The sequence below is a fragment of the Suricata suricatta genome, chromosome X (assembly GCF_006229205.1).
Source record: "Suricata suricatta isolate VVHF042 chromosome X, meerkat_22Aug2017_6uvM2_HiC, whole genome shotgun sequence".
Classification (NCBI taxonomy): Eukaryota; Metazoa; Chordata; class Mammalia; order Carnivora; family Herpestidae; genus Suricata; species Suricata suricatta.
This window is the reverse complement of record NC_043717.1, coordinates 71,539,413-71,550,738: the sequence shown is the minus strand read 5'-3', so window position 1 is coordinate 71,550,738 and position 11,326 is coordinate 71,539,413. Positions and strand designations below refer to the sequence as shown.

General features: G+C 36.5%; 1 protein-coding gene across 1 annotated transcript in view; it reads right to left on the bottom strand.

Moving 5' to 3' along the window:
• Positions 1 to 11,326, bottom strand: part of NRK (Nik related kinase) — a 136,888-nt gene that overhangs the window by 6,431 nt on the left and 119,131 nt on the right. Inside the window, exons 26-27 of the mRNA XM_029930229.1 lie at positions 5,705 to 5,854; positions 2,440 to 2,599 (exon numbers count right to left, since the gene is read on the bottom strand). Of these exons, the coding sequence (XP_029786089.1) occupies positions 2,440 to 2,599; positions 5,705 to 5,854 (310 nt within the window). The remainder of the gene's footprint in view (positions 1 to 2,439; positions 2,600 to 5,704; positions 5,855 to 11,326) is intronic.

The following is an 11,326-nucleotide window of genomic DNA, read 5'->3' as shown; positions in this document are numbered from 1 at the left end:
AAGTACTAGAATACCATTGTTTAAACCAAAATTTACCTGGCATATATATATATATATAAATATATATAATTATATACCTGGCATATATATATATATATATATATATATATATATATATATAAATTAAACATGCATAAAAGGATCCATGAAAAATATTAAATTTGATTAAAGTGGCTTTTCATAGGTATAGTGTGAGGCATTTAGATTTCAACTAAAACCTGCTCAGCATTTATTATCTCTTTCTTCCTTTCCATTAAAACTCAAAACATATATGTGTATGAAAATGACCACAAAATTAGAATTAAATTATAATTGCACTTTTTTGTATAATTATATTTTGCAGTTTTCTTTTTATTCAGACAAATGGCTCTCCTGGAAGATTTAAATCTAGTTTCAGACTAGAATTAAAATGACTCTAGATACAAAGGAAGTGAGGGAATCCATGACCTGAGTAATGGAAACAAGTAATAGACTTAGTCTATCCAGATTTGAATTTTTTCACCTATATGAACACTTCGTTAAAATTGTTATTTTTGTCAACAACCACACAGAGCAAACAATTCTAAATTTTGCACACAGGGTACTTGCTGAGTCCAAGCACACAGTTCGTATGGCATTATACAATTTCCACCTTAATTCTGAAAAACATTAATTTGCCATTTAACCTAGCTACTGAGGTAGTTTGCTTATGAAATGGGATTCAATGATTTGAAGTGGGAATTTTTAGTGATACTTGCTGTGAATGCTAAGCCTCTATTTGTTTGAAAATACAAAGCAATGGCTTTATTATTGAAAATATTTATTATATCTCAAGGAAATGTAAATTTGAGACTGGGGAAATCTGGATTTAGGTTAGTTTTAAAGAGCAAATAGTTGTTTTTAGACAGTGTTATAATATATAATATAAGTGTTATAATGTAGTCTTTAGTATATTCTCAAAATGTCCCTAATACACAAACCAAAACATCACATTCTTAAAGTGCCATAATTTATTTTATACGTAGAGATATGTTTTTCAAATTCTTGCAACTTAAAATAGCTTTTTGTTTTACATCAGAAGTTGTCCTAAGGACAAGAGCTTGCGAGATGACATCTTAAGACCCTTTGATTCCTATGATTATCTACTGGCATAAATATAGGGGGTTGACCAATTTCTCATTTGAACTGAATTTCTTTATTTCAATTTCTGATTAACATATTGATCACAACATACTGATCAGTGTAAGGGTTAGAACAAGAGTCATTATTTTCAGTTTCTTTTGCTCCAGATCTGTTAATTATATTATAAGCATTTAACCTCTGTCACTTAAAATGGTTTTAAACCCTTTGGGAGTTCTTACCTGTTTGAAGAAATTGGAAGAGGTTTTCAGGACAATTCTTAACACTATGTGTGCAAAAAAAAAGGATTCGGCAGATGCAATGCTAAGTGCCATCATTCCATAATGAAAAAAAAGTCCACTAAAAAGCAGTTCTTTCAAACTGGTCCTTAAAGCCATCTGGGGATCACATTTAGCCATTTCATAAAGATTTCAGAAGGCTTCTGACTCCTTAACAGACAAACTACCACTCTTTCGGTCCCCCTTTCTCTCTTTCTCTCTGTCTCTCTCTCTGTCTCTCTGTCTATCTCTGTCTCTCCCCCTCACTCCCTCCACTTCTCCTTCCCCCTTCTCCTTTATTTACTTCATTAATCTCCTCTTCCTTTCAGGAACGTTTATCCTCCATCAAATCATACTATTCTCTGTAAGCTTTTGCTGTTCATAGGCATTCTGTTCCTTATCTAGAGTCATCTTTGTAGTCACCAAATCTCAGAAACATATACAAGAATATCAAGTTATTTATATTTTGCAGATGAGCAGTCCTGCATTGGTCAAGAAGAAAAATAATGTCCTGGCTCGATGAAGATGAAAAGTCAGTTTTCTTTATGTTGCCATCTGGATAGTACCTAATAGGACAGTCATATTTATCTCTTTCATAAATGAAGGATGATAAAATTTTAGTGATAACCAATATGTCACATATTTAGTTTGTATTTGATTCTTCACAGGATTATCATTCTCCAAACAGAGAACTATTTACCATATGAAATAGAGATAATCTGCTCTTCTTCTATGATTATTTGGCAGTCTCCTAAGATAAAAGTAACCCCCCAACATCAGTGTGAGGAAATGAAGCATTTCCAACATCTGTGTAAAATCTGCAAACAAAGGGAGTTCAAAAAGGAATTCCTTTCCTATTTTAATTTTATGATTATTAAACATGAACAACTAAAACAGTTGAAATTAGACTCTTTGTAGTAGCCTTGTGAATTCATTAAGCATAAGGCAAACACACACAACTTAGTAAGTATGCAGTATCCTAAATTAACCTTATATGCCTTGAGAAAATGTGATATTTCAGAAGAGAAGTTTCATATAAAAGAGAAAAAACATTTGTACATACCTACTGATGATGGTATGTCTTTCCACACTTCAAGAATCTTCTTGAAGAGCTGTTTATTTGCTTCCATAGAAAGAGCTTCAGCATTGAAGGTGAGCATCATGCCAATTCCCAAGGAATCAGGTAAAATGATGATATTCTGTGGTATAATGATTTCCAGGGGCTGGAATTATGTTTCATAAAGATTTATACGTCCAACATTTTATCACTACTATAATTGAAGCAGCTTGACTGAGCAGTAAAGACCAAAAAGGGGTTCAAAGTGCAAGGAGGAAGAAAAACTTCTAATTTAATATTAAACAGCATGCTATCTAACATTTTAATATTAAACAGCATGTTCCCTTTGAAAAGAGTATTTCCTATGTCAAAAAGACATCACTGTTTAAATAGTGTACTTTAAATTTAGGAGAAAACTTTGAAAAGAAACAGAGAGATATTTCTAACACATGAAAATTTGTTGAAATTTAACAAAATGTGTATAATGATAGAAGAAACATTACTTGTTACAAAGTTGGACTCCAGATTCATTTCAGCACATCAATGAATACTTTAGTGATGAATATGTGAAATCAACTAACAAATACACAATCACGGGTTATCTAGACAATTCATTTACATCAGAAATAGAAAATTAGCTTCAAGAAAGCTTGAGCTTGAAATGTTTATAAGGGGAAACTTTATAAGATTCATCAATGCCTGAAATATAACCATTCTCTCTTAGCAAAAATGTAGGCTTTCTTATCCAATTTATATAATCATAAAATACCTTCAATACACAAATTCAGAGACGAGAGATGTTTCGGGTCACATAATATGAATACTAAGAAATATCTAAAAATTTGTTAATTTTATGATGCTAAAACAATGTGAAAAATTTACTGAAACTACATAAATTGCCATATTAGTAGTATTTCCCTGAGAAATGAACAATTACATTCCTTTATTATTTCTCTAAATCAACAAGTTATAAGAAAATATGATGAGAAACTATACTTGCCAAACCCAGCGTACTCAGGCTAAGTGCTTGAGGCCATGTCTCAGCAACAACAATCCTTAAAACTAAAATGGGGATCCAGAGGCAAAAAGCAAATTTAATGCGTTCTCTGGGCACTTGCATGGGCAATTGAATCAGAAGAGAGATGAAGGAAGAGAGAAAAACAAATTGCAAGAAAGAAGGTTGTCTAAAATATATCTGTTTAGGATACAGCTGGACTGATGTAAATCCAGAAAGCTTCAGAGGCAATTCCCTTGCTTCTCAGATGATTCCTGCAGTAATCAGATATTCTTTAGCACACATGTCTCCCTTGTAGCATTACAGGCTTTGTATGCTGGAGCTCTTGGAAAAATATCATTTTTAGTACATTCTGTTTCAGAAGACACTCCCCTCCATTTTATTAGACTCTTTTCTCTTTTAATGGGTCAGAACACTAGGGCATTTAGCTAAAAATGCTATTTTTTAATATACTGAAGGTATCTTAATTAGGTCATAAAATATTTTATTTAAAAACTGATCTCTCATTCTTGCTTCTATAATAATGAACTAATTTCTTCAAAGGGAAATAATTCTCATTGCTTGGTAATTAAGTGGAACACAGAATGCAATCTTCCTGAATGATGTTTCAAATAAGTATATACTTGGACCAATATTGCAATGTTTAATATGGCACTGGCTTAAAAATAAAGGCTATCTTCCATGTCATAATAAAATAAGATTTAGGAAGCTATGGAAGACAGTCCAACTGACAAGTACTATAATACTTACATTAATATTAATCTGAATTCATATCTAAGTGGCTTTGGCTGGGCTTAGTTCAATACTTTTTTCATTATAAATAGGGTGATTTCTATATACTCATAGGTGACAACTGGGTGATCAGCTAATTAGCTTGTTAATATGAACTAACATGTTTTTTTAATGTCTCCACTAATGATATGACAATTGCTATATGTAATTTGTCAGAGATGAATGAGACAATTCTGAAAGCTATACAAAATATCACATTACTACAATGACTTAAAGGCTCAAAGAAGTTTTCTCCTGGACTTTTATATAATGCTAAACTGCTAACATTTTAGTTGTCACAAACTGGGAAATTAAAAAAGGGTGAGGGCAACTGGGTGGCTCAGTTGGCTAAGTGTCTGACTTCGGCTCAGGTCATGATCTCACAGTTTGTGAGTTTGAGCCCTGTGTTGGGCTCTGTGCTGACAGCTAACTCAGAGCCTGGAGCCTGCTTCAGATTCTCTCTCCTTCTCTCTTTGACCCTCCCCTGCTCTCACACACACATACTCTCTCTCTCTCAAAAATAAATAAACATTTAAGAATAAATAAACAAACATTAAAAATTAAAAAAATAAATAAAAAAGGATGAAGCAGAGATATGTTTCAGCCCTTTTTTAAAAAATATAATTTTCAAAAAAACAAACATCAGTGCTACCATCAAATTTGAGACATTTAGAATTATATTTTGTATGGTAAATGTGTGCGGGGGTATTATGTTTGAACTCTATAAATTATGTGTATTGTATTTTTACAGTCATCCATATTTTAGATATTTTGCCATAGTTTCATTATTTATAATTATTTAAGTTAAAGTACATTAGCTTTTAAAGTGTTGAATCCTTCGATTAGAAGTTCTAACTATAATTGATACTATATAAGAAAACACTATGATAATTTGCTATATACTACACTTTAAGTACTACAATTTGGATAAAGAAAGATGGTACAGATAATACTGCTATATTTTTAAAGAACCCGCTTAATGTACTATGGGGTACAAAAGGACTAAAAGCAAAGATTGCAAACCCATGCATCTACTAGGGCCAGTTATTAGAAATACATAGGTGAATGGATAGGCAATGTGTGGCATATATTCTATCTAAAAGTGGTAGCCATAAAAATAATAAAATAATAAAATAAATGGGGGCAAGCAGAAATCATTTTCAGTTGATAATGGCCAGATAGTAATGAAGGCCAGATTTTTGGTTTAACAAAAGAAGTCCAAATTTTTACACGTAAACTCTATTCATTAAAATAAAACCCACTGTGCAAGACAAAATATATCTGAAGAATAAAAAGACTCAGCTTTCTGGACTAAGAAACCATTAGTGATTTCTGTTTATCCATTACTACTTTCTGGTACTCCATACTTACCTTTTAGGTTTCAGCTCCAGTATAGACATTGATAATCATATACTTAAATCTTTAAGAATTTTGACAATTGGAAAAACTCAAATTGTGGTATATAATAATTTCTAGAGATCTTACGTTATTTGGCAAAGTCACATCAGACATAACTTCAGATTCTGCATCAATGATGTGATATCCATCTGCGGAGCTGAAGAAAATTTTTAGTCTTTTTTCAGAACCAATAGCCAGGTCAACTGTCACTGGCTTACGATCAAGTGTTGGAAACACCTGTAGATATAAAAACCAAATATGGCCATAAGGCCAAAAGTGACACTCTGACTAAGGCAAAAGTTCCCCTGACCTTTTGTTTAACAGGTTTGTAAAATCCTGGATGATCTTTAAAATTATATAATGCATTTAAAGACCTATCTATTATCAGTTTTCTTAGGTCTGATACTATAACAAGAATATAATTCTAACTTAGGTACTAAATTTTGAATTTTCTTTCCGAGGTCAAATATCCAATGATTATAAGAACCTTGTGGAGCGGGGAGGAGCAAGGTGGCGGAGAAGTAAGGAGCCCCATTACCTTCGTCCACCCACAATTATCAAACTGAGAATTAAAAAGCCACAGCTCTCTGATCTCCAAGAACGGAGGTGTGCGGACAGACTCCTTATCTACAGCAGTCTCGTGGTTGCCTGAGTGAGTGAGTGCGAGCTGGGACCGGAGACTTTAGGGGAGGGAGTGCAGGCTCCGGAGACAAAGCGCCCAGTGCCCAGAGGCTTGGCGCTGGGCCCGCTGAAACCCCCGTGTCCCCAGGCACACCGCTCCTAGCCGGGCAGGGCTGCCAGGAGACCAGAGGCGGACAGTTCCGCGGACAGCCGCTCACACGGGGCGCCGGGTATCCAGAAGCGCACGGACCTTCACAGTCGCGTGCGGCACCGCCTGGGCAAGCCAGGAGACAGAACCGGGGAAGAGAAGTAGAGACTGAATCATTCACATTCCTGCAGAGGAGAGATTCAGCCCCCGGGACTGAGGGCCGCTGAGCGCTGAGAGAGATATCCGTCCCTTCAGCCAGGGTGTTCTCCCTCGGGCAGGGAGCCCACCAACTGCAGGCTGAGCCAGGGGAAAAATCTGACTTCACAATCCCCCTGTTTGATCCCGACCAGAAAGCCGCCCTCCTGCAGGCGATTTTAACTGTTGTGGCAATATTGAGTGTGTGGGCAAGGACCTAGAAACCCGGCAGAACTTAAGAAACAGGAACAATTAGATCCGCCAGAGGCACAAGAAGGTTGGACTACAGAGAGTGGCTGGCAACACATGGTCTGAGGGAGCTTGGGGTGCCCGCAGCCATTCCTCTCCCACATCCACCAAGGCAGGGCCTCAGAGAGCAGCCCCTGAGACCTGACCCACCTACACTAAGCCACGCCCATCCGCACTGGAGAGCTGCTGTGCTTTTGCTTATTACCGTTAATTGTTTTTTTTTCTTAATATTCTTAATTTTTAATTTGTCCCCTGTCTTCTCTTTACTATCTTCCTATTTCCTTCTTTTCTCCCTTTCCCCCTGGAATCTGGGAAAGACCAACAATTAGGCACTGCTGTGCTTAGATCAACTCTTACCATCCAGATAGTTTTCCCTTAATCCATCCTTATCTCCCCCAACCCCCACTGCAGGTTTGAAGCTCTCAGACTGTCCTTTATCTCTGACTGTTGCTGTTCCCGCCCCCATCCCCGACTGCTTTTTTTTTTCTTTCTCCTTTTGTTTTTTTCTCTTCCTTTTTTTTTCCTCCTCACTTTTCTTCCCTGTTCCTTTTTTTCTTTCCCCTTTAGGTTTGCTTCTTTATCAGTACATTTGTGTGCTTGTGTTCTCTGTGTGTTTGTCTGTCTGTTTTCCTTTTCAGGGCTACCTCAAGAAACAACCCAAAGCACACATAGTGGAAAATCCCAAATATCACTGAGTAGGGAAATAAATTAATCAGAGGCATAACAAGAGAAACCGAGAGACACCATTAAAAGAACATCTCCTGAAACGACAGACCCTAGACACTCGAAGAGCCTCCCTCTATAGAGGAATACTAATAAACGCACAGTGCAGAACGAGCTTTTAAAGCTGACAAGAGACAGAAGGCTAGCCAAAATGATGAAACAAAAGAACTCTTCTCCAAAGACACTCCAGGAAGAAATCACAGCTACAGAACTGCTCAAACCAGACACAAGCAACATAACTCAACAAGAATTTAGAACGATTGTCATAAAATTAATTGCTGGGCTTGAAAAAAACATGGAAGCTATCAGAGAAGATATTGATACAAAGACTAGGAACCTTCAAAATAGCTCTGACAAGTTAGAAAAGGCTCTAAATGAGATGAATAAGAAGATGGAGATTGCCAATGCACATATTGAAGAAGCAGAGAGGAGACTAAGTGAATTAGAACACAGTTATAGCAAAAGAAGAGGCCAAGAAAAAGAAAGAAAATGATTCAGGAGCATGAAAGGAGAATCAGAGACCTGAGTGATACAATCAAACAGAACAATGTCCATATTATAGGAGTTCCTGAAGAGGAAGACAAAGACAGAGTGCTTGAATGCATGCGAGACCAAATTATACAAGAAAATTTCCTCAATCTGGGGAAAGAGAAAGACATTGAAATTCAGGAGACGTACTGAACTCCCCTAAGACATAACATAAACCGACCTACAGCATGATATATCATAGTGAAACTGGCAAAATATAAAGACAAAGAGAGACTTCTGAAAGCAGCTAGGGAGAAAAGGGCCTTGACATACAAAGGGAAACCTCTCAGAGTGGTTATAGACTTATCTACTGACACTTGGCAGGCCAGAAAGGAATGGCAGGAAATCATCAATGGGATGAACAGGAAGAATATGCAGCCAAGAATTCTTTATCCAGCGAGCCTGTCATTCAAAATAGAAGGAGAGATAAAGGTTTTCCCAAATAAACAAAAGTTGAGAGAATTCATGACCATCAAACCAGCCCTACAAGAAATCTTAAGAGGGACTCTATGAGGGAAACATAGCAAGGAATAAAGGTACCAGAAACATCACTACAATCATGCACTCTACAGGGAACACAATGAATCTAAACCCATATTTTTCAATAATAACACTGAATGTAAATGGACTGAATGCTCCAGTCAAACGACACAGGGTAGCAGAATGGATCGAAAACCAAAACCCGTCTATTTGCTGCCTACAAGAGACTCACCTTAGACATGAAGACACCTTCAGATTGAAAGTAAGGGGATGGAGAAATATCTACCATGCAACTGGAAGCCAAAAGAAAGCTGGAGTAGCCATACTTATATCGGACAAACTGGACTTTAAAATAAAGGCAGTAAAAAGAGTTGAAGAAGGACACTATATAATAATTACAGGAACTCTACATGAAGAAGAACTAACAATTATAAACATTTATGTGCCAAATTTGGGAGTTCCTAGATACATAAAACAATCACAAACAGAAGTAATCTTATCGATAAGAATGTGCTAATTGCAGGGGACTTTAATACCCCACTTACAACAATGGATAGGTCAATCAGACAAAAAATCACTAAAGAAACAATAGACCTGAATGGCACACTGGGGCAGATCGAATTGATAGATATATTTAGAACTCTGCATCCTGACGCTAGGGAATTCAGTTTCTTCTTGAGTGCACATGGCACATTCTCCAAGACTGATCACAGACTGGGTCATAAAACAGCCCTCCATAAATACAAAGGAACTGAGATCATACCATGCACACTTTCAGATCACAATGCTATAAAACTCTAAATCAACCACAGGAAGAATTCTGGAAAACCTCCAAAAATGTGGAGGTTAAAAACTACCCCACTAAAGAATGATTGGGTCAATCAGGCAATTAGAGAGGAAATTAAAAAATATATGTAGATGAATGAAAATGAGAATACAGCAATTCAAACTCTCTGGGACGCAGCAAAGGCAATCTTAAGAGGAAAGTTCATTGCAATACAGGCCTACCTCAACAAATCAGAAAAAGCACAAACTCAAAACCTAACAGAGCACCTAAGATAACTAGAAAGGGAGCAGCAAGAACACCCCAAACCCAGCAAATAAAAAGAAATAGTAAAGATCAGAGCAGAATTAAACAAGATAGAATCCACAAAAACAATTGAACAGACCAATGAAACCAAGAGTTGGTTTTTTTGAAAAAAGAAACAAAATTGATAAACCTCTATCTAAGCTCCTCAGAAAGAAAAGAGAACATGCAAATAGACAAAATCATGAAGGAAAATGGATCTATTCCAACAGATCCCTCAGAAATACAAACAATCATTAGAGATTACTATGAAAAGTTATGTGCCAACAAACTGGACAATCTAGAAGAAATGGACAAATTTCTAAACACACATGCACTACCAAAATTCAAAAGGGAAGAGATAGAAAATCTGAACAGATCCATAAGCAGTGAAGAAATCTAATCAGTTATCAAAAATCTCCCAATGAATAAAATCCCAGGGCCAGATGGATTCCCAGGGGAATTCTACCAGACGTTTAAAGCAGAGTTAACGCCAATCCTTCTCAAGCTATTCCAAAAAATAGAAATGGAAGGAAGACTCCCAGACTCATTCTACGAAGCACATATCACTTTGATTCCCAAGCCAGGCAGAGACCCAACGAAAAAAGAGAAGTACAGGCCAATATCCTTAATGAATACAGATGCAAAAATACTCAACAAGATACTAGCAAATCGAATTCAACAGCATATAAAAAGTATTATCCATTATGATCAAGTGGGATTTATTCCAGGGTTACAAGGCTGGTTCAGTATTCGCAAATCCATTAATGTGATACACCATATCAACAAAAGAAAAAAAATCAGATGATCCTGTCGATAGATGCTGAAAAAACATTTGACAAAATACAGCATCTCTTCTGAATAAAAACCCTCGAGAAAGTCGGGATAGAAGGAACTTACTTAAACATCATAAAAGCCATTTACGAAAAGCCCACAGCCAATGTTATCCTCAATGGGGAAAACTGAGAGCTTTCCCCCTGAAATCAGGGACACGACAGGGATGTCCACTCTCACAAATGTTGTTTAACACAGTGCTGGAAGTCCTAGCATCAGCAATCAGACAACAAAAGGAAATAAAAGGCATCAGAATCGGCAAAGAAGAAGTCAAACTTTCCCTTTTCGCAGACGACACGATACTCTACATGGAAAACCCAATCGACTCCACCAGAAGCCTTCTAGAACTGATCAATGAATTCAGTAATGTTGCATGGTACAAAGTCAATGTACAGAAATCAGTTGCATTCTTATACACCAAAAATGAAGCAACAGAAAGAGAAAGCAAGAAACTGATCCCATTCACAATTGCACGAAAACGCATAAAATACCCAGGAATAAACCTAACCAAAGATGTAAAAGACCTGTATGCTGAAACCTATGGAAGACTTATGAAAGAAATTGAAGAAGACACAAAGAAATGGAAAAACATTCCGTGCTCATGGATTGGAAGAATAAACATCGTTAAAATGTCATTATTACCCAAAGCAATTTACACATTCAATGCAATCCCCATCAAAGTTGCACCAGCATTCTTCTCAAAGCTAAAACAAACTATCTTAAAATTCATATGGAACCACAAAAGACCCCGAATAGCCAAAGTAATATTGAAGAAGAAAACCAAAACAGGAGGCATCACAATCCCAGACTTTAGCCTCCACTACAAAGCTGTCATCATCAAGACAGTATGGTACTGGCACAAAAA